Source organism: Helianthus annuus, chromosome 8, assembly GCF_002127325.2.
Source record: "Helianthus annuus cultivar XRQ/B chromosome 8, HanXRQr2.0-SUNRISE, whole genome shotgun sequence".
In the NCBI taxonomy this organism is placed as follows: domain Eukaryota; kingdom Viridiplantae; phylum Streptophyta; class Magnoliopsida; order Asterales; family Asteraceae; genus Helianthus; species Helianthus annuus.
Window position 1 is genome coordinate 151,444,648 of NC_035440.2, and position 24,603 is coordinate 151,469,250.

General features: G+C 42.6%; 1 protein-coding gene across 1 annotated transcript; it reads left to right on the forward strand.

Moving 5' to 3' along the window:
• Positions 1 to 11,874: 11,874 nt before the first annotated feature.
• LOC110875936 lies at positions 11,875 to 17,092 on the forward strand. Its single transcript, XM_022124128.1, has 2 exons — positions 11,875 to 13,423; positions 13,530 to 17,092. The coding sequence occupies exons 1-2, from the start codon at positions 11,875 to 11,877 to the stop codon at positions 17,090 to 17,092; spliced, it is 5,112 nt and encodes a 1,703-aa protein (XP_021979820.1).
• Positions 17,093 to 24,603: the final 7,511 nt, after the last annotated feature.

The window sequence follows — 24,603 nt, forward strand, 5'->3', positions numbered from 1 at the left end:
TACCCGCCACGACGTTGGGGTCATTCCTTGCTTCTCCAGCTCCAATCACAAAAGCCCTTCCTCTTGCACCATTCCCGGCATTGTTGTTGTTTTGATTGTTGTTTCCAGCTCCCTGGTTGTTGTTGCGGTTCTGGTTCAATTTAGGGCAATCCCTTCGCATGTGCCCCGTGGCTCCACATTTGTAGCATCCACGGTTGTTCCCTTGCTGCTGTTGTTGTTGTGGTTGTTGCTGATTCTGCCTAGCTGGAAACTAACTCCTACAGTCTTTGGCTTCATGCCCCATCTTGTTGCATCGCTGACAATGACCTTTGCCACATGGTCCACTGTGGTGTCGGTTACACTTGTTACACTTAGGGTGGTTCCCTCGATAGCCACCCTGTTGCTGAGGGCCTTTGTTGTTTTCAGTTTTCCTTTGCTGAGTCGGGGCCTGCGTGGGGTTAGCATCCTTGCTTTGGTTTCCTTCCCACTTACGCTTGTTATCACCAGAAGTTCCATCAGTAGCACCGATCCTTTTGGGTAACTTGCCCTGCTCCACAGCCTGATCAGTGAGTTTGTGAGTAAGACGGACGACTTGCTGGATGATGTTAAGGTTGGCAGAGGTCACATGGCTTTGAATTTCCGGGGCCAAACCCTTGATGTACAATTCGATCCTTCGGTACATAGGTCGAGACATGTTTGGGCAAAGAGCAGCATAGTCGTTGGACAGTTTGGTGTAGGTCTCAATCTCTGACCCAACCATCTTAAGCTCAAAGTACTCGTTCTCGAGTTTGTGGATGTCATCCCTGTGACAGTACTCCTATTTGATCATATCCTTGAAATCTTCCCATGCAGTAGCATTAGCAGTTTCCAAACCAAGCATCTGAATTTGCGCCTTCCACCAGGAAAGCGCGTTTCCTTCAAGCGTACCAGTAGCAAACTTCACCCAATTAGCAGGGGGACACTCGCAGACAGCAAAGACAGCTTCGACCTTCTCGATCCAGTGCAGAAGACCTATGGCACCCTCAGTGCCATTGAAAGGGAGAGGCTTGCAATCCATGAAGGTCTTGAAAGTACAAACACGTGGTTGCACAGGCGCATGCTGACCTGTTCTGAGAAGTGAAGCGAAATAGGTTTAGGGGTGAAAAGACGAAGCGGCGGGGACCTAAGCATCCTAAGATAACGAGTTTACCTCCAGGGTGAGCTGCGAAAGCTGCAGCCACTGTGTTGATCAGGTTAGTGAACTGAGCCTGAGTCATGTTAACGTTTCCTCTTCCGTGTCCACTCATTGTCTTCATAACCAGAAAACATAGTATGAGTGTGATGTCGTAGTATAGCGAGAATGAGATAGAAGAGGGAGGTGTATCTATCTAACTAGGCACGCTAGTACGTATAGCAAAACAGAAGGCATAAAGGAAGCAAGCAAGTAAACACTAGTCCGAGCTATGAGGTCTGATAAGTCGAGTCTTGCACTTGGAGTGTAGTGTCGTCACGAGTCACGGGTTATAGTCTGGTTTTTCTCAAAAAGATTTCCCCCTTTTTAAAACCAAGTTCACTATAACCAATGGCTCTGATACTAATCTGTCACACCCCCAAAATCCACATGCAGAGTACCATCCGCTTAAGGGCGTGACGGACCAGGATCCAGCCACCAATTATACTGAGCAATTTAATTAATAGCAAAAGTAGTATTCACCAACCACGGGGTTAGCAAATATCATAATCAAGTTCAAAAATTTTAAGTTCAAATAGTAACATAAGTAGCGGAAGCATAGACAAAACAGTTTAAAGCAAAGTTCATGGTTCAAGTTATTTAGAACCCAACACATGGGTTAGCCGACCACTACACATCCCCAAGTAGCAAGCTCCTGAGTCACTGGGTACCTGCAAAGCACGCAGTAGGGTATCAACAAAAATGTTGGCGAGTTCACGAGTTGTCCAGTTTTTAATTACCAAAAACTTGTTTCACTAGTTAATTAATCCGTTTATACATGCCATGGGGAGCTACCCCATAAGTAAGCGACTAAACTGTTTTCCAATACCGAATACTCCATGTGACCGTACGTTTCCGTAAAGTGCCCCGTTTGTCAATGTTCTATCATCATTGACGGATTTGCCAGAGTCTATTAGTTCACTCCCGATCCCATACACGGGCACGGTGTGAGGCTGGTAAGACCTAAATAGCGCTATCAACTAATAACCCGTTCGCCTGGCCCGGGCGACTAATCGGTATTAAGTAGTAGGGACTTAAGTGATAGAGTTTTGTTTAGTGTTGCCCGTTGCATTCCGTATAAACAGTAATTAACTAAGAGTCCCACACAAGGGGAGAAAAGTAAGTTTGTTCCCAGTAACAAGGGAAGAGAAGCAAGTTTCTATCCCTCACAAGGGGATAGTGTTGTTTTTAGTTCCGTTTCCCAATCCACCGGGAATGCATGCTTTAAGTTGTGAACTCACCTTGGATTGCTCGGCAGATTAGCTTACTTCGTCAAGTATGCTGGTCACCACGTCCTAATATGGTTACCAGTATAGGTCAGGTTTGGGGTACAAGTAATCACGTATATCCTACATGTATCTAACACATAGAATGCATGCAGTTATCTTTTTAGTTATTGGGCCTGCTCTAATAATTACACGGTTAAACAACAACAGTTAACACATAGTTCAGTTAAACACATAGTCCAAACATGACACATTGTGGCCCAATAACCCAGGTAGGCAGCCCAGTCGAGACAAGGTGGTCTCGAGTCGCAACCATGAGATCTCGAGTAATGCCGGCATGAGTCGCAACCTTGGGAGTCTCGAGCTTAGTCTCGAGTCGAGATCATGAAGTCTCAAGTCGAGACCTTGCCGGTCTCGAGTCCTTGAAGTCTGTCTCGAGTTGTCACGTTTTGATCTCGAGTCGCAACCGAAGGTCTCGACTCGCAACCACGGTTGCGTGCACATGAAATCCTTCTAGAACCTGTCCAACTCGTATTATCCAATAGTATTTCAATTTCATGAGATTGTGTACTATCCAATAGAATTCCATAAACATGTTTTCTTGTCTAATTCTATTTCAACATACATCAAACACAGCATATTCAAATATTTATATGATCTTCAAACGGTTCCTTCTACACATTCATCATGTTCATCATTTTGCAAGCATGTTCATTCAAGCCGGTTATGAATCCAATTCAAAATGCAACTCAGTCAACATCAATGGCCTTATTTCTAACACATCATTTACGGTTCAACATTAGGTCTATGTGTTCTTATGCACTTTTCATAAGAAAGACTATGCACATCATGTTTAAACAACAATCTACATCATCTAATTACTCTTATCCTATTAGACCATACAATCATATGCAAATAATACTTGCCATGTATAACATCTTTTAATCCACATCTTTATCATACAAAATCATGCAAGTAGACATCTAAACTAAACATGTGTTTTATTTATCAAGCACACACCTTCACCAAATGTTTTGCAAAGAACATAGATTAAAACATGAAACTAACCGGTTAGGGGTGTTAAGGGTGTGAAAACGAGTAGGTTCGATGAAAGGAGATCCTCGAGTGAAGAACACGAGCCGATCCGAGGGCCCTTGATGTTTTCGGTTGTATCCGAGAGATGGGGAGTGTTGAGGTTTAGGGTTTTAGTGAGAGAGAGAGAGTGTAGAGGAGAGTATGTGTGAGAGTGAGTGTGAGTTGTCCAAAGAAATGGCAAGGTTGGCTAGGAGCATGAGTTATATATTAGCCCTAAGTCGGTTCACCCTAGTGGGTTTTCGAGTGGGATAAGGAGAAACATGGCCCAACTGGCCCAACTGTTTGTTGTTCACTCGAGACCGGGTGGTCTCGAGTCGTGGTTTTGGTTCACAAGTATTTCATACACATACATATATATTACATACTCGTTATCAACACATAGCACATCAAGATAGAACGAAAATTTTCATTTAATAATATATACACAATGCCATTACATGATATTGGCTTGGGAAAACCTAGAGTGTCACAGAAGAGGATAGCGATTCTTCACGGTCACTGAGGTTGTTGGTTGAACTAAATTAGATATATGTTACTGAGGTTGTTGGTTGTGGTAATTCAACAAGATGGAATAAGAGTTATATGCCATGTGGGCCTCATTTGATCATCGGGCCGTACACCCCTGCTAGTGGGCCGAAGGTGGATAAGGTCCACAACTGGCCTGGTTACATACCTGGGCTGTATAAACGTGACATGAATTATATATGGTTATTCGTAATATGCTTGGTTCTAGAGATTTCATATATTGCTTGATTAGATAGGTTAGATTGTAATGGTTGCACATGTTTTGGTACATAATTAGGGGCTGATGTTAACATGTTATTAAATTGAATTGCATATGCATGGTTAGCAAACTGATGGGCCGCATAACATTTAAAAACACTCGGTTTGGGCCAGTAATGCTAGGGCGAGTTGACTTGCAAGTTTATGTTAGTAAACAGATGGTAAAGTGTGTATGGTGAACTAGATTATACATGAATTGATAAATGTTTTCGTAAGACGTGTATGCTGTTGATTCCTGATACAACTTGCATAACTTGGTTAGTGTTAGTGCACTGTTTGCGTAACGTGTGAAAACATTGCATGTCATAAGTGAAATTGGAATACTAAACTGAGTGTTCTGGTAAATCGTGATAGGACATATTTGATCCACTGTTAAACGAGTGAATAATCTTACCGAGCAAAACCAAGGTGAGTTCACTACTTTGAGCATGCGTCCCGGTGGTTTGGGACAGTCAGTGGGTATCCCGGGAAGGGATAAGTCTTTTGGGTAAAACTGGGATGTTGGATAATATCCTCACTCTCTATCTCTTAAGTCCCATCTTTTGCTATCGTTGGTGGTAGAGGGGTATTAGTTGGTAGCGCTACTTAGGTTTGGCACCCTCACCCCGTTCCTGAGAGAGGGCGGGTGTGAACTAATGACCCAGTCGGGCCCAGTGCTTTGATAGGAGCATTGGGGAACGGGCAAAACATACATCAGGAGCCGTCTTGTTCAGTATCGAGATATTATCAACATTGCTTTCGTATTTGTTAATGAACTGGAATAAATACTTGGTAACAAACGTTTTCATAAACTGTGAACTCGCCTGTGTGACAACTCGTACTTTACCGTCTCGTACATTACGTGTAACCATTGAACTAGTGTGATTATGTGATCATATTAATTGAATGAATGTTGTGTTATGTGCTTGATGTTTACTATTTGTACATGTATGAATCGGACCGCACAACACACCCACACTCGCACAAGCCCATTCGGGCCTTATACTTTGCACACGGGTTATTAGGGCAGCCCATGTGGGTTCGGCCCACTCCCCACTCGCAACACACAAAACCGGAACCAGGGGATTGTTTTACCACTTTTGCAAATCACAAACACACACACACAAACCCTAGAAGCTTTGCTCTCTCTCTCGGCTTGCTTAGAACTCGACGGCAGGACCCTCATCTCGATCGGATCACACTCTCCTTCTTGTAATCGGTTAGTATGATGTTTATGCTTGTGTGTTAAGTGATGTTTTGATTGCATGCTTAGATCGAACCGATTAGAATTTGCATGATTATGAACTAGGGCCGGTTCGATTACGTGGGTATGTTTGGCCTTCGGATTAGTTGTTATGATAAAGTTAATCAGTTTGTAGTGGTGGTTAACTTAGAATCGAATGTTTAGATATAAAGAAATCGGCTTTTATGATATATTATGATTATGTGATTGACTTGGACATAAATCGGATGTATATGAATGCATGATCTACATAAGAATCAATGATCTTGTGGTATTACCGAATGATCAAGTAATCGGCTATAGTATGCATCGGGTTAACTTGAATGTTGGTTTGTAATGAATTGTTGGTTGTGTTCATGCATGTTATGGTTAGGGTTCTTATGAATTTGTGTTGCAATTGTTCTGTTTGATCGGTATCATGCTTAATGATTTGTTGAAAATTTTGTTAATTGATCTGTTACCGAAACTGACCAAACTGTTAGCTGAAATCACGGATAAGTCAATGCAGGATTTATGGAAACCGGTTACACACACGTCACACGGTTGCGACTCAGATTGCGAGTCGAAACCTCGTGGTCACGACTCGAAACCACAACAGCACCAGCCGAAACCACGGTTGCGAGTCCCGTTGCGACTCGTAACCAGACCATGATGAACCGAGATCACCATTGCGACTCGCAACCAGCTGTTGCGACTCGTAATCTCCGGTTGCGACTCGAGATCTCCGTTGCGACTCGAGACCACCCTTTACACGCACACTGTTGGGCCTTCACTGTCACGGGCCCAATCTATTGAGCCCAACGATTTAAATTGTGGACTGTTTGCTAATGGACTTGTATGTGATTGCTATTTGGGCCGATTGAGAATTTGAACTGTTTTGTTATTGGGCTGCTTATGTCATTGGGCCGGGTATTGTTGGACTTAGACAATTGGATCCTCACATGCTATGCCTTATCTGCTTATGTGCGTACATGATCGCCATGTCTATACGTGATTACTATATACGTGCTATATACGAACCTGACTCGTATAATAACCATGATAGGACGTGGGTGACCATTTACTTGCTACTTGTACTTTCTGTGTATCTGCCGAGCAAACCAAGGTGAGTTCACTCAGCCAAGGCATGGGATTCCCGGGTTGGGAATTGGGTTGGATATGATGGATATGGAATGATTACTCGTACTTACACATATACCAGACTATAGACCATCGTCCTCAGGTTAGTCAGGACACGTTACGTAAAGCCTACGTAACCCAGTATATTTGCCATATGTCTCCCGGGTCGGGAGGACACGTTACGTAAAGCCTACGTAACCCAATACCAATCACTGGCTTCCAGGTCGGAAGGCCACGCTGCGTAAAGCCTACGTAGCCCCCACGCGTACCACTGTTCTCGGGGAAGGGCACGTCACGTAAAGCCTACGTGACCCTGTACGTTTTCCTGTTCTCAGTAAAGAAGAACACATGGTCGGAAGTTAGTCTAGTAAGTACCGTTAATGAGAAGCCCTCATTAACCAGGATGAACATGGGAAGCCCCCACCTGTATTACACACTAGTATGGGAAGCCCCCACTAGCTATACTTATGCATTACTTTATGAACTTACTTTCTGTGAACTCGCTCAACTAGTTTGTTGATTATTTGCTGCATGCCTTGCAGGACCTTAGGTATACTTGGGAGCTTGCACAGGGAAGGAGCAGGTCGTTGTGGGCAGATGGATCGTTAATGATGTCGAACTCGTAACTCGTTTTGAATTTACTTTACTATGCTTCCGCTACTTAACACAGTATTTGGTTTTGAAACATCAATCATGTCATGGTGACTTACGTTAATTACTTTTATTATTATTAAAAGCTATGTTTGATATGATTGATGGCTTGATCCTGGTCAGTCACGTTCCCAAGCGGTGGTACTCCGCGGGTGGATTTTGGGGGTGTGACAGCCTGTCACACCCCCAAAATCCACCTGCGGAGTATCACCGTTTGGGAGCGTGACTGACCAGGATCAAGCCACCAATCATATCGAACATGTAGTTAATGTCAAGTATAATAAATGTAAACCAATTATTCAATACGATTGATGTTCCAACAAAACATAATTTAAGTAGCGGAAGCGTAATAATGATATCCAATGTATGTAAATAGTTCAAGTGTTGTAAGTATAACATAACATCCACGATCCAATCTCCACAACGACCTGCTCCTCCCTGTGCAAGCTCCATATGTACCTAATGTCCTGCAAGGCATGTAACAGAGGATCAACAACTAGTTGAGCGAGTTCACAGTTAACAGTTCAGTAATAGTATAGTGTGAGTAGTAGTATGTTCGTTCGTTATGTCGTGTATCGTAATAGTTTCCATCGCGGCCTCCCAGGCAGGTATGCGAAGATATTAGGGGGATGTTCATCCCGTATATTCTAGACTAGGTTTACCTGTATCGCGGCCTACCAGGCAGGTGTGCGAAGAATAGTAAATTACAGTTCGCGGCCTTCCAAAGGCAGGTGTGCGAAGTCAGTCATAATATCGCGGCCAACCCTTGGCAGGTGTGCGAAGATCAGTTCAATAAGTGTTACTAGTCTAGTAGTAGTTCTAACAGTGGAGTATGTACAATAGTTCATCAAATCACATCACTACGTTCCCGTATAGATAAGTACCAGTAAATAATCAAATCCCATTCCCACCCTGGGAACCCCATGCCTTGGCTGTGTGAACTCACCTTGGTTTGCTCGGTATGTTATTGCTTCTAGGGTTTATAAATCTCTAAGTCCGTTACCCAAGACCTAGGATATATTGCACACGATTCATTCAATTAGGGTTTCCAAATCCTCAATCTTCATGCAACGGTGCTTTGTGTGTTTATTGTGTATACGATGATATTACATATAATGTTCACACATGCAGGATCATACCGTCGCATTCAATATCATACAATCACTCACATAGAATCATACATCATGTAAACAGTCAATCCTATTCACGTAATTCATGCGTAGCGTCCCTGATTTCACGGTCTAATCTTACGTGTATAATATTCTAGTGGCCACTGTTAACACGCTTTATACATTTAACAGTGTAAATACTTCACATGTTTAACGAAGTCAGGGAATCAAAGTGTCATACACAGCTTAACAGAATTAGCATAATATATCATGCAGCTACTTGTTTCAAATTGATCATTACACAATATCAGGTAGTTACACATCATCAGATAATTACACAGCATCAGACAGTTACACAATATCAGACAAGTGTAGGGGGGGGGGGTTTCCCCTGTTTGAAAGTCAGACTTTGAGAAACAAATTACATAAACTCAGACCATGGGCCTTCTAAAACTCGGGTAAATGGTCTTCACAAGGTCGGACAAGAGAGGGGGCTGCCCCTTCCAACTCGGACCATATTGTGTGCATAAGGTCGGACCTTCATTTCCCTTAACAAAGTCGGACATATGTGCATTTAAACAAACTCGGACCTCCTTGATCTCACACTAAACTCGGACAAGGTGATCATCACACTAAACTCGGACTAGGTGTGATCATTAAACTCGGACATGGTGTGATCATTAAACTCGGACATGGTGTGATCATTAAACTAAACTCGGTCTAGGTGATCTAACATTAAACTCGGACCACATATAAGTTTAAAGTCGGACCCCATGTCCAACATAAACTCGGACCACATATGAGGAAACTCGGCCATGCTAGTGTGATCAAGAAACTCGGGCATCTTAACCCTTTGAACAAGGTCAGACATGTTCCACTCATAAACTCGGTCCATGCTAGTGTGATCAAGAAACTCGGGCATATTAGGTTAAATCAGCAAACATCGGACCTTTATTAATCAATAATCTCGGACCTTTGTATTGCTTAAAGTCGGGCTAGGTGGTTATTCCACAAACTCGGACTAACCTCATCATATCTAAACCTCGGACCATATCCATGTGTTTAAACTCGGTCATACATGATTAATTTAAACTCTGACTTACAATCATGGAATTCCATTCATTTCACAGGCTCCAAATAATCAAAGCAGTTACGTTTTTATGTTCAAACCATCGTGAAAACCCTACTTTCATTGCGTCGGACTAACATCAATCTAACAAATCATGCATTCTCTTATTACCAAGCAAACAATTAAACGACTACTCAATATCATTATCATCATAATCAAATCCAGAATCACAAAACGTTAAATGAAGAACTAGGGTTTTCATGAACACACAATCAAGAGTCAAGAATGGATAATAATCAAGCAATCAATTAGGTTTACAAATATTACAATAATCGATAAGCAATTACCTTGAATGATTCTAGAGAAATAGAGAAATCGAAAGTGATGAATGCCTTGTGCCAATGATGGTGGTGATGATGATTGTTAGGGGGATTAGAGAGTTGCAAGTACGTGCTTTGGTTTTTGTGTGCAAATGATTAGTGAAATGAGATTAGGGTTAAGTATAATTAAGTTTTCACTAATAACTCTTCACACCCTCAATTATTCTATTTTACAAAGGTACACCATCTCAATCAATTTTACAGTTTCACCACCAAGTTCACATATTTGACAAGTCTATCACAATTAACAAACAACCATGCAAAATCACGCAACACACTTCATCGTATCAAAACATACACAATTCCATAACAACTAATTGTGAAATCAATCAACTAAATAATACAAGAACGTGCAATAAATGCGAAATAGAATCTTGGAAGTTCGAGTTGTCACATTATCCCCAACTTAAAAGAAATTTCGTCCCGAAATTTGGTACGCACTCACTGAGGAAGCTAGGTAAGTTATATCGTTCACTGGTTTTCCTGGGGTGTCACATCATCCCCCCGTTGATTTGGAATTTCGTCCCGAAATTCAGTAGTAGTAGCTTCAGCCCCAGTAGTGGTTGCATTGGTTTCGAATAACTGGGGTACTTTTCTGTTATCTGATCTTCGCGTTCCCAGGTGTACTCTGGGCCACGTCGGGAGTTCCAACGAACTCGAACAAGAGGGATTCTCTTGTGTTTGAGGACCTTAACATCCCGGTCCGTGATTTCAACTGGCTCCTCGACGAACTGCAACCGCTCGTTGATAGTGAGTTCCTTAAAAGGAACTATGAGGGTCTCATCTGACAGGCACTTCTTCAGATTCGACACGTGAAATACATTGTGAACTGCACCGAGTTCAGCTGGTAGGTTCAGTCTGTAGGCTACTGGGCCTATTCTTTCAGTGATTTCGAACGGTCCGACATACCGTGGATTGAATTTGCCTCGTTTACCAAATCGAACCACACCCTTCCAGGGTGAGACTTTTAATAACACCCGGTCCCCGACCTGAAATTCCAATGGCTACTTACGCTTATTCGCATAGGCTTTCTGACGGTCGCGTGCTGCCGCCATGCGTCGTCGTATCTGTGCAATCTTTTCCGTGGCATCCACTACAATCTCTGGACCCGTAATCTGACTATCCCCCACCTCTGCCCAACAGAGAGGTGACCGGCATTTACGTCCGTACAATGCCTCAAATGGAGCGGCTTGTATGCTGGTGTGGTAACTGTTATTGTATGAAAACTCCACTAAAGGGAGGTGCTTTTCCCAGCCGTTGCCGAAATCGATGACACATGCTCGAAGCATGTCTTCAAGAGTTTGAATTGTGCGCTCAGACTGCCCATCCGTCTGAGGGTGATATGCTGTGCTCATGTCTAAACGAGAGCCAAACGCTTTGTGCATCGCTTGCCATAGCTCTGACGTGAATCGTGCATCCCGATCCGAAATGATGGAGGTGGGCACCCCGTGCCTCGAAACAACTTCTTTAAGGTAAATGTCTGCGAGAGTGGAGAACTTATCCGTTTCCTTTATAGCCAGGAAGTGTGCAGACTTGGTGAGTCGATCCACGATCACCCATATAGTATCATTCCCCGACCTGAGATTAACGACAAACCCTAATGCTCTCTCTCCTATGGCGATTTTCATGTTCTTCTTGAAACCTGAATTTTCTTCGTGATCTGATGTATAACAGTCTGTGATTAGAGTTTTGATCCTTTCAATACTCTATAACGAACTCGTTAGCAATAGTGATCGATCTAAATTAGGGTTTTTCTCTTTTCTTTTTGCGTTAATCGCCGCCTTAGGTATCAGTGTTGAAACCCTGATCTATTACGTTGGTTGTTGTTGATTGCGGTTAACTGAGTTTAATTTAGCTAGATTGATAACTCCAACTTAATCGGTTAAGGGTGGCAGACTGATTCTAGGGTTTTAGCAATTAGGGTTTATCGTTCTTGTTCCTGATTTCGTTTGTTGCGGCGTTAGGGTTTTGGGGTATCGAGTGCATGGTTGTTTAAGGTTCTTGTTTCACGTGAGAGTTGATTGATTTGTTATGGATGTTAAGTCTAAGTTTGGTGACGCTACTGCTAGTGTTCTGCATGATCGTGGTAAGCCGCCTGACCCGCTTGTTTCTTTTGCTAATAAACCGACCAACGTAGAGGGAGCTGATAGTATGAATGAACCTGTTGGTGAGGAGTTGCCGACACCTGGAACAGCACCTATTCGTGGGATCGGGTTAAGAGTTACTAACATTGAAGGCAATCCCTTAATTCCGAGAAGAGGTATGTTCTCTACATCTAATGTATCGGTCTTGGACGGGCTGATGAGTATTTCCAAACCGATTGAAAATTTCTCCAATGGTGAACCGTCCACGATGGCTAATAAGGTTACTGGGGCTGTTGTCAAGCCCATGTCATATGCTGAGTCGGTAAATGCAAATAATGGCAAAAAAGTGAATTTTCGGTCGCTTGCTTGTTCTGTTAATCAGGAGGGTTGTGATGTTGTGTTACCGAGAGAATCAGTACGGATGGTCCAGGATAAGTTGGCTAACACCCTTTATGGGTACTTTTTGGGGGATCGAGTTGCCTTCCCAGTGGTTGACTACTTTGTTCGGATGAATTGGAAGAAATATGGGTTACAAAAGACTATGATGAACGCTAATGGTTTTCTCTTTTTCAAGTTTAGAGATGAGGCTGGAATATCGAATGTTCTTCAGGATGGGCCATGGATTATACGTTCTCAGCCTTTGTTTCTTAATCATTGGACCCCAACTACTAAACTCGAAAAGAAAGAGGTAACGAAAGTGCAAGTGTGGGTTAAAATTCACGAAGTTCCTATTGCGGCATACACGGAGGATGGCCTCAGCTTGATTGCAACAACTATTGGCGAACCAAAGATGTTGGACTCGTTTACCACGTCAATGTGTATGGACTCTTGGGGACGTAGTAGCTACGCTAGAGCGTTGATTGAAGTTTCAGCCGATAGAGAATTGCGAGAGGAAAATACAATGGCGATACCTGAACTTGATGGAGAGGGTTTTACAAAAGAAACGATGTATGTGGAGTATGAATGGAACCCGCATCGTTGTGCTTCATGTTGTGTCTTTGGCCACACGTCCGAGACTTGTCCAAAACTTCCTGTGAGAAAGGCTAATAACTTGCATCAGGTGCAAAATCGGAATGGTCCAAAGAACCCGAAAGGTAAAAAGTCTCCTGTTGTGGATCAGGAGGGATATACAGGTGTGTATGGGAAGAAAGCGGCCAAGAAAACTGGGATACCCGTGAATACACAGAAGCCTAAATTTGAATATCGTCCGGTGGGACAAAAGTCAAAAGGAGATTCTACTAAACCTAAGTCTCAGAACGGTATGGATGGTACTTCAAATAATAATTCTTTTCGGTCAGCCAATCCGTTTGATGTTCTTAATGAGGTGGAGGACGAACCGGGGCCTAGTAAAAGGCAACCGGACTTGAATGATGGGGACTCGGATGATGACGATGTGGAGGAAATTTATGATGAAATGGATGGGTTTATAATGGATGGTACCCGGAATATAAAGAATCACAAAGGGGCAAGCACTCCTTCTCCGAAAGTTACCAATGGTTAGTATCGCTGCATGGAACATAAGGGGGTTGAACCGCCCTCTCAAACAAATAGAGGTTCGGCAGGCAGTCAAGGATTTCAATTTGAGCTTGTGTGCTATTCTAGAGTCTCATGTGGATGTCGGTAAGTTGGGCAATGTGTGTAAAGCTGTGTTTCGTTCTTGGGATTGGACTTCAAATGGCGGGTGCTGTAACAAAGGTACAAGGATAATCATTGGGTGGAACCCAGCTATTTTTGATGTTATGATCGTTGCTCAATCTCCTCAGGTTATGCATTTACAGCTTGTGTTTAAATTGGATAAGAGAGTGCTTTTTTGTTCCATTGTTTATGCCGATAATTATTATGTTACGCGGAGGGAGTTATGGCATCTTCTGTCTATGCATAAGGTTTTTGTCGCGGATCGGCCATGGTGTATTATGGGTGATTTTAACTCGGCTCTTAACATAGAAGATAATTCGATGGGTTCCTCATCAATTTTGATTGGTATGAGGGATTTTCAGGAATGTGTTGATGACATCGAAGTTGTGGATATTAATCGTTCAGGTATTCATTTTACGTGGAGCCAAAAACCTAAAAACGGTGTGGGATTACTAAAGAAAATCAATCGGGTAATGGGAAACACTCCGTTTCTTACTGAATACCCGAACTCGGTTGCCATGTTCAAGCCATATAGACTTTCGGACCACTGCCCGTGTATCTTGTCTATTCCGGAAGCGTTAAAACTCAAACCAAGGCCGTTTAAGTTTGCTAATTTTCTGGTTTTTAAACCAGAATTTTTGGAGATTGTTAATAAACATTGGATAATTAATGTTGATGGGGTTCACCAATTTCGAGTTGTCAAGAAGTTAAAGTCGCTTAAACACCCGCTTCGGTCGTTGCTGTTTAAACAGGGTAATCTCCACAAGAAAGTTGAAACTATCCGTTTGAAATTAGATGATATTCAGCAAAAGATTGACTTAGAGCCGCATAATGCTGATTTGCGGAACGAGGAAGCTGCGGCTAGCCGTGATCTTCAAGTTGCTATGTTGGATGAAGAGCGTTTTCTGAAACAAAAAGCTAAGGTAGATTGGCTGAGTGCGGGCGACATGAATACGGCATTTTTCCATTCCTCTTTGAAAATTCGTAATCATTGTAGTAGGATCGATATCATTAAAGATACTCAAGGGAATCTCTATGAAGGTGATAATGTGTTTAAAGCATTTGTCCAACATTATGAGAAATTTTTTGGCAACAAAGATGATATCTCCTTACAACCTACTCCAGATTTATTTCCGAAAGTTTTACCCCACAATATTGCTACGAGTATGGTGCGGCTGGTTACGGAGGAGGAAGTTAAAAAGGCGATGTTCTCCATTGGCAATGATAAAGCTCCGGGTCCGGATGGTTTTACGGCTGCGTTTTTCAAGAATGCTTGGCCGCTAATTGGTAATGATATTGTTAATGCCATTAAAGATTTTTTTGATACTGGTAATTTGCTTCGGGAGCTGAATCATACGCTTATAGTTCTTATTCCTAAAGTGCCAACGCCTATGGTTGTTACTGATTTTCGCCCGATTGCTTGTTGTAACGTTCTATACAAGTGTATCAGCAAGATAATTGTTGATAGGATAAAGGGAGGTTTGAATGAGATTGTTAGCATTATTAATCAATCGGCATTTGTCCCGGGCAGGAAAATTTCGGACAACATCTTATTAACGCAAGAGTTAATGCACAACTATCATCGAAATGTGGGGCCTCCAAGATGTGCGTTTAAGGTTGATATTCAGAAGGCGTACGACACGGTGGACTGGAGGTTTCTGAAAAGTGTGCTTCGTGGGTTTGGGTTTAACGATAATATGGTGAGGTGGATCATGATGTGTGTTTCCTCTACCTCATTTTCGGTTTGTGTTAACGGCATGGTTCATGGGTTTTTCAGAGGTAAACGGGGGTTAAGGCAAGGGGATCCTATCTCTCCTTATCTTTTCACTCTTGTCATGGAGGTGTTGACGGGTATTCTTCAGCACTCTGTTCGGATAGATTCCTCCTTCAAATATCATAACAGATGTGAAAAACAGCAGATTATAAATCTTTGCTTTGCGGATGATCTGTTCCTTTTTGCAAGAGGGGAAGTGAACTCGGCCAATTGTATTATGACCTCTCTTTCAAAATTTTCTAAGATGTCGGGCCTAGTGACTAACAACCAGAAAAGTACGGTCTTCTTTTGCAATGTGAAAGATCATGTTAAACAGGAGATTCTGGACATTATGCCTTTTGTGGAAGGTACGTTACCGGTCAAGTATTTGGGTGTCCCTCTTATTTCCTCTACGCTTAGGTACAGTGATTGCCGTGTGCTCGTGGAAAAATTAGAGAAACGTATTATGCACTGGAAGAATAAATTGTTATCGTTTGCGGGGCGGCTTCAACTGATTATCTCAGTTCTCTCTTCAATGCATATTTATTGGTCCTCTGTGTTTTTGCTTCCTGTGCGGGTTGTTAAGGAGCTTGAAGCTAGAATGAGAAATTTCTTATGGTCTCAAGATGTGTCGTTCAATAGAGGTAAAGCTAAAGTTTCGTGGAAAGTGGTTTGTGCTCCTAAGTATGAAGGTGGTTTAGGCATTAGACGGATTGGGGATATGAATAAAGCCCTGATGGCGTCTCATATTTGGAGTATTGTGATGAAGCGGGATTCTCTTTGGGTCAAGTGGGTTCACTCTTATCGGCTTAAAGGAAAGAATTTCTGGGTTTGCAAAGCTACTTCAAATTCTACTTGGTCATGGAGGAAAATCATTCAGTTGAGGCATGTTATTCGGAAATATGTTTGGTCCGATGTGGGTAATGGCCGTGATACATCAGCTTGGTTTGATTTTTGGAGTGATTTAGGCCCTCTTGGTGATTTTCTGTCACCAAGGACTATTACGGATGCTGATTTTCGGTTAGATGACACTGTTTTCAATATTTTCTCTAACGATACTTGGAATTGGCCTGTCGCATGGAGGGATCTTTTCCCTGTTCTTATTCAGCTGGATCACTTTCGTTTAGACCCGTCAAAATCTGACCGATTGCTATGGAAAGATGGGAACGAATGTCAGGATTTCTCTTCGTCAGCCGTATGGCACTCGGTTCGTCATAGAGAATCAGAGGTTGATTGGTGTGGTATTGTTTGGTTTGCTCAATGTATCCCTAGGCACGCGTTTATGATGTGGCTGATTATGAAGAGAAAGCTCCTTACTCAAGACAAGATTCTGCAGTGGGATTTCTCAAGGCGGAAAAACATGAATATGATGTGCTGTCTATTGTGCTACGAGAACTTTGATTCTCATCAGCATTTATTCTTTGAATGCAAATTTTCGGACGAAGTCTGGAATATGATTCGGGGTAAAGTGGGTATGGAGGCTGTGTGTTCGAGATGGGCGGATATCACCGAGTGGCTATGTGCTCGCATTCGGTCAAAGAAAGTGGAGATTTATGTCGCGAAGCTTCTAGTTGCGGCTGCTGCGTATACGATTTGGCAAGAGCGGAATGCTAGACTATTCAGAAACCAATTACGTCCACCTGAAATGGTGAAGGATGCTATTCTGAAAACTGTGAGATACAAGCTGATGGGAGCTAAGCTGAAGATCAACGCTAGGGTGCGGAAGCTGCTTGGGGATTGGGATGTTGCAACTGAAACGAAAGATGACGGAGGCTAATTAGTTAGTTTATTTGTAGTTTCGGTTCTGTCTAGATGAGTGTCTAGGTGTTTATGTCCGGTTGTTGCGTTCGGTTTCTTTTGGTTTTGTTTTACTGGCTTTACTTTCATGGGGCATGTCTCATGATTGAACTGGTGTAGGCTTTCTACACCACTTGTTCTTTTTTGGTTGTGAATATATAGAATCACCGGGGTAACCCTTTACCCAAAAAAAATATAGTATCATTCCCACGCTGGGATCTGGGTAGGCCTGTAACAAAATCCATGGAAATCTCTTCCCATTTCCACTGTGGTATCCTGGGTTGCTGGAGTAGGCCTGAGGGTTTCTGGTACTCTCGCACAAGTCGAACATTTGCCGACGCAAGTTGCAATGCGGGCCTCCATGCTAGGCCACCAATATGTAGTTCTGATATCGGGGTACATTTTATCCGAACCTGGATGTACCGAGTAGCGAGACTTATGAGTTTCATCCATCACAAGTTCTCGTAAGCCGCCCTATAGTGGGACCCAAATACGTCCTGTCACATAGTAGGCGTCGTCTTCCTTTTGTTCTAATCGTTGCCTTGAACCGCGTAAGGCTTCAGCCATGACGTTTTCGGGTTTCAATGCTTCAACCTGAGCATTTCGTATCTGTGCAGGAAGATCAGACTGAATAGTGAGCTACAGAGCTCGTACACGCCTAGGTAAAGTGTCTTTTCGACTGAGGGCGTCGGCCACAACATTGGCCTTGCCTGGATGATACTTGATGGCGCATTCGTAGTCGTTCAGAAGTTCCACCTATCTCCGTTGACGCATGTTCAAATCCTTTTGCTTAAGAATATGCTCGAGACTCCTGTGATCGGTGTAAATCGTGCACCTGGTACCGTACAGGTAGTGTCGCCATATTTTAAGCGCGAAAACAACAGCTCCCAGCTCTATATCGTGCGTCGTGTAGTTCCGTTCATGAATCTTGAGTTGTCGCGAAGCGTAAGCAATAGCCTTATCCCGTTGTATCAATACGCAACCAAGACCCTGTATGGATGCGTCACAATCAACCACGAAGTCATCTGTGCCCTCTGGCAATGAGAGGATATGTGCACTGCAAAGTCTATCCTTTAAGTGCTGGAAAGCAGTTTCCTGCGTGTTGCCCCATCGGTAGGTGACACCCTTCTGTGTCAGTAGTGTAAGCGGCTGAGCGACTTTCGAGAAATCCTTGATAAACCGTCTGTAGTAACCTGCCAAACCCAAAATTGGCGTATTTCCGTGGGCGTACGTGGTGCAGGCCAGTTCCTGATCGAATCTACCTTAGATGGATCAGCATGAATCCCATCCCTGTTCACCACATGGCCTAAGAAGTGGACTTCACGAAGCCAGAAGTCGCATTTAGAAAACTTTGTGTACAATTGCTCCTTTCGAAGAAGTTCCGAGATAAGACGTAAGTGCTGCTCGTGCTCCTCCTGACTCTTGGAGTAGATCAGAATGTCGTCGATGAAGACAATGACAAATTCGTCCAGGTAGGGTTTGCACACCCTGTTCGTAAGGTCCATAAATACGGCAGGTGCGTTCAATAATATCAAACCATCCATCATATCAAACATAAAGTATAGTAGTTAAAATAATTCATAAAACCCAATACAATTGATGTTCAAACCAAACTTTGTTTGAGTAGCGGAAACATAATAATGAAAACCCAAAATAAGTTATAAGTTCAAATATCGTTCATTGCGTCTCCTCGTCCTAACACGAAAGCTTGACCTCTTGCCTCGTTGCCATTGTTGTTGTTGTTGTTGCCATTGCCCTGATTGTTGTGGTTCTGATTCTGGTTCAACTGAGGACAATCGCGTTTGTAATGACCTTCTGCCCCACACTGGAAACATCCCCGATTTCCACGTTGTGGTTGCTGCTGCTGGTTCTGTGAAGCTGGCGGTGGGAGTTGCTGATTCTGATTTGCTGGCCGAGAGCTTCTACAATCCTTAGCCTCATGACCCATCTTGAGGCATCTTTGACAACGTTCCCTGCGACATCTTCCGCTGTGGTGTCTGTTGCACTTATTACACAGTGGGTGAATTCCCCGATATCCACCCTGCCCCTGACTGCCAGATGATTGCTGACTCGAATTCTGGTAGTCATTTGTCTTGCGCTGCTGAGACTGAACAGAAACCGATCCCTTGCTAGAATCCCCCTCCCATTTCCTCTTGTTGTCACTGGGAGTAGCAGCAGTGGTGACAGCAGCAGTGGTAGCCTTGACACGTTTTGGCAGCCTGTTCTGATCCACTGCCTGATCTGTAATACGATGAGCAAGGCGCTGAATAGCCTGGATATTATCAAGATTAGCCGATGTCACATGGCTCTGGATCTCTGGCGCCAAACCCTTGAGATACATCTCAATACGCTTGTATGGTGGGTCTACCATAGTTGGGCATAGCACGACCAGCTCGTTCGACCGTTTAGTATACGCTTCGATCTCTGATCCAACCATTTTCAAATTATACAGCTCGTCTTCCAACTTGTGAATATCTTCACGTGTGCAGTACTCCCTCTTGATAAGTTCCTTAAAATCATTCCAGGGTGTGGCGTTAGCAGCTGCCAACCCTAAGATCTGGACTTGGGCGTTCCACCAAGTCAGTGCTATTCCTTCCAAGGTGCCAGTTGCATACTTGACCTTGCGAGCCTCAGGGCACTCGCACATTTCGAATACTGACTCTAGCTTTTCAAACCAATGGAGGAGTCCCACTGCCCCCTCGGTGCCACTGAAGGAATTTGGACGACAGTCCATGAAGTTCTTGAAAGTGCAGACAGGCTGCTGCGCGTGTTGACCTATTGTGTACGAATAGGACAAAGTTAAATACGAGAATTTATGTAGGATCTAAAGATCCTAGTGTGTGTTTATACTGTAGGGTATTCTACCTGCTTGAGCAGCTGCAAGTGCCGCAGCAACTTGAGCTTGAACAAGAGCCTCTAACTGGGCTTGAGTCATGTTGATTCTTCCGGCCATTGATCTTCACATCAAAGGCAACATAAGTGAGAAAGGTTCGCGAATAGTGCGATGACAGAAGAGTGTAAGCACGTAAGTGTTCTCAAGCAATAACAAGTAGTGAGCAAGGTAATGTAAGCATACTACGAGCAAAGTTCTATGCACTTCTAGCAAGCAGGTAATAAACATAAACCTTATTACCTAGGATGTCGAGTCTTGCACGTGGAGCGAAGCGTCGTTGTGGATCGTTGAGAGCACTGTTCTGGTTATAGTCTGGTTTTAATAAAAACGTTTTTCCCATATTAAAACCAAGTTCTCTAAAACCTGGCTCTGATACCAATCTGTCACACCCCCAAAATCCACCTGCGGAGTATCACCGTTTGGGAGCGTGACTGACCAGGATCAAGCCACCAATCATATCGAACATGTAGTTAATGTCAAGTATAATAAATGTAAACCAATTATTCAATACGATTGATGTTCCAACAAAACATAATTTAAGTAGCGGAAGCGTAATAATGATATCCAATGTATGTAAATAGTTCAAGTGTTGTAAGTATAACATAACATCCACGATCCAATCTCCACAACGACCTGCTCCTCCCTGTGCAAGCTCCATATGTACCTAATGTCCTGCAAGGCATGTAACAGAGGATCAACAACTAGTTGAGCGAGTTCACAGTTAACAGTTCAGTAATAGTATAGTGTGAGTAGTAGTATGTTCGTTCGTTATGTCGTGTATCGTAATAGTTTCCATCGCGGCCTCCCAGGCAGGTATGCGAAGATATTAGGGGGATGTTCATCCCGTATATTCTAGACTAGGTTTACCTGTATCGCGGCCTACCAGGCAGGTGTGCGAAGAATAGTAAATTACAGTTCGCGGCCTTCCAAAGGCAGGTGTGCGAAGTCAGTCATAATATCGCGGCCAACCCTTGGCAGGTGTGCGAAGATCAGTTCAATAAGTGTTACTAGTCTAGTAGTAGTTCTAACAGTGGAGTATGTACAATAGTTCATCAAATCACATCACTACGTTCCCGTATAGATAAGTACCAGTAAATAATCAAATCCCATTCCCACCCTGGGAACCCCATGCCTTGGCTGTGTGAACTCACCTTGGTTTGCTCGGTATGTTATTGCTTCTAGGATTTATAAATCTCTAAGTCCGTTACCCAAGACCTAGGATATATTGCACACGATTCATTCAATTAGGGTTTCCAAATCCTCAATCTTCATGCAACGGTGCTTTGTGTGTTTATTGTGTATACGATGATATTACATATAATGTTCACACATGCAGGATCATACCGTCGCATTCAATATCATACAATCACTCACATAGAATCATACATCATGTAAACAGTCAATCCTATTCACGTAATTCATGCGTAGCGTCCCTGATTTCACGGTCTAATCTTACGTGTATAATATTCTAGTGGCCACTGTTAACACGCTTTATACATTTAACAGTGTAAATACTTCACATGTTTAACGAAGTCAGGGAATCAAAGTGTCATACACAGCTTAACAGAATTAGCATAATATATCATGCAGCTACTTGTTTCAAATTGATCATTACACAATATCAGGTAGTTACACATCATCAGATAATTACACAGCATCAGACAGTTACACAATATCAGACAAGTGTAGGGGGGGGGGGTTTCCCCTGTTTGAAAGTCAGACTTTGAGAAACAAATTACATAAACTCAGACCATGGGCCTTCTAAAACTCGGGTAAATGGTCTTCACAAGGTCGGACAAGAGAGGGGGCTGCCCCTTCCAACTCGGACCATATTGTGTGCATAAGGTCGGACCTTCATTTCCCTTAACAAAGTCGGACATATGTGCATTTAAACAAACTCGGACCTCCTTGATCTCACACTAAACTCGGACAAGGTGATCATCACACTAAACTCGGACTAGGTGTGATCATTAAACTCGGACATGGTGTGATCATTAAACTCGGACATGGTGTGATCATTAAACTAAACTCGGTCTAGGTGATCTAACATTAAACTCGGACCACATATAAGTTTAAAGTCGGACCCCATGTCCAACATAAACTCGGACCACATATGAGGAAACTCGGCCATGCTAGTGTGATCAAGAAACTCGGGCATCTTAACCCTTTGAACAAGGTCAGACATGTTCCACTCATAAACTCGGTCCATGCTAGTGTGATCAAGAAACTCGGGCATATTAGGTTAAATCAGCAAACATCGGACCTTTATTAATCAATAATCTCGGACCTTTGTATTGCTTAAAGTCGGGCTAGGTGGTTATTCCACAAACTCGGACTAACCTCATCATATCTAAACCTCGGACCATATCCATGTGTTTAAACTCGGTCATACATGATTAATTTAAACTCTGACTTACAATCATGGAATTCCATTCATTTCACAGGCTCCAAATAATCAAAGCAGTTACGTTTTTATGTTCAAACCATCGTGAAAACCCTACTTTCATTGCGTCGGACTAACATCAATCTAACAAATCATGCATTCTCTTATTACCAAGCAAACAATTAAACGACTACTCAATATCATTATCATCATAATCAAATCCAGAATCACAAAACGTTAAATGAAGAACTAGGGTTTTCATGAACACACAATCAAGAGTCAAGAATGGATAATAATCAAGCAATCAATTAGGTTTACAAATATTACAATAATCGATAAGCAATTACCTTGAATGATTCTAGAGAAATAGAGAAATCGAAAGTGATGAATGCCTTGTGCCAATGATGGTGGTGATGATGATTGTTAGGGGGATTAGAGAGTTGCAAGTACGTGCTTTGGTTTTTGTGTGCAAATGATTAGTGAAATGAGATTAGGGTTAAGTATAATTAAGTTTTCACTAATAACTCTTCACACCCTCAATTATTCTATTTTACAAAGGTACACCATCTCAATCAATTTTACAGTTTCACCACCAAGTTCACATATTTGACAAGTCTATCACAATTAACAAACAACCATGCAAAATCACGCAACACACTTCATCGTATCAAAACATACACAATTCCATAACAACTAATTGTGAAATCAATCAACTAAATAATACAAGAACGTGCAATAAATGCGAAATAGAATCTTGGAAGTTCGAGTTGTCACATCGCCAGCTTTGTCTGATACACTTGTTGCATGCTTGCAGGTCGTTAGGTATTTTGGATGGTGGAACTTGCTGTCTGAGGTAGCTGGAGTGGTCATGGGTCGACATAAGAGATTCATGAGATGGTTCTTGATATTGTAACTTGGTTTTGATACTGTTTAACTTTAGTTATCTATTTTGCTTTCGCTGAAGTTGTTGGGATTTACTAAACTTATTATTGGTACAATTCTTTAATGATTGGTATTTTATTTACAAACTTATTATGAGTTCGATATGATTGGTGGCTCGTTATTGGTTTGTCACACGCCTAGTAGGGACACTCCCTAGGTGGTATTTTGGAGGTGTGACAATGAGGGATGTCTTGAATTCTTTCACTCGAATGTCAGGTTTAACGCCTAATATGGCTAAGAGCACGGTGTACTTTGGGAGTGTTCCTCATTCGGTTAAGCGGGAAATTCTATCTATTATGTCGTTTCAGGAGGGAGATTTGCCAGTTCGATATCTAGGAGTCCCGTTAATCTCGTCCAAACTGATGTACAAAGATTGTAGGATTCTTGTGGTTCGAGTGGATAAAAAGCTGGATAGTTGGATGTCTAAGTCATTTTCGTTTGCAGGTAGGCTCCAACTGATCAACTCGGTTATATCGGCCATGCATATTTACTCGGCTTCCGTGTTCATGCTCCCGGCTCGTATTATTGAAGAGATTGAAAAACGAATGCAAAACTTTTTGTGGAGTGGGGGGCCGAACCAGGGTGCTAAACCAAAAGTTGCTTGGAAAAATGTTTGTTTACCAAAGTTTGAGGGAGGATTGGGGATTAGGCGTATATCTGAGGTTAATAAAGCTCTTCTAGCAAACCATATATGGAGTATCCTTATTAATAGAGAATTCACTTTGGGTCAAATGGGTTCATTCCCATCGAATTAAAGGTAAGAATTTCTGGGAAATTCCTTGCCGTGGTAGTTTGAGTTGGGGATGGAGGAAAATTCTTTCTATGAGGATGACGGTTCGTCCATTCATCTGGTATTCTATACGTGATGGTCGTAAAGCTAATGCATGGAGCGATAATTGGTGTGTATGTAGTCCTCTTAGACAATTCATTACCCCGAGACGCATCCATAGTGCTGGTTTTAGTATGCAGACGACAGTGTCTGACCTTGTTGATGATCAAAACATGTGGAGATGGCCGAGTGCTTGGTTTGACCTTTACCCGGTGCTGATTAACCTAACCCCTCCGAACCTGGATCAAAATGGAGGTGACAACCTGGTTTGGAAGGATAGGCAAGGTAACCGTTCACTTTAGTTCTTGTGGGGTATGGAATAACTTCCATAGGTGCGATCAGGAGGTTCCATGGGTGGATTTAGTGTGGTTTGCACAGTGCATTCCGAGACATTCTTTCCATTTTTGGTTGGTAATTAAGAATAAACTGAAAACCCAGGACCGA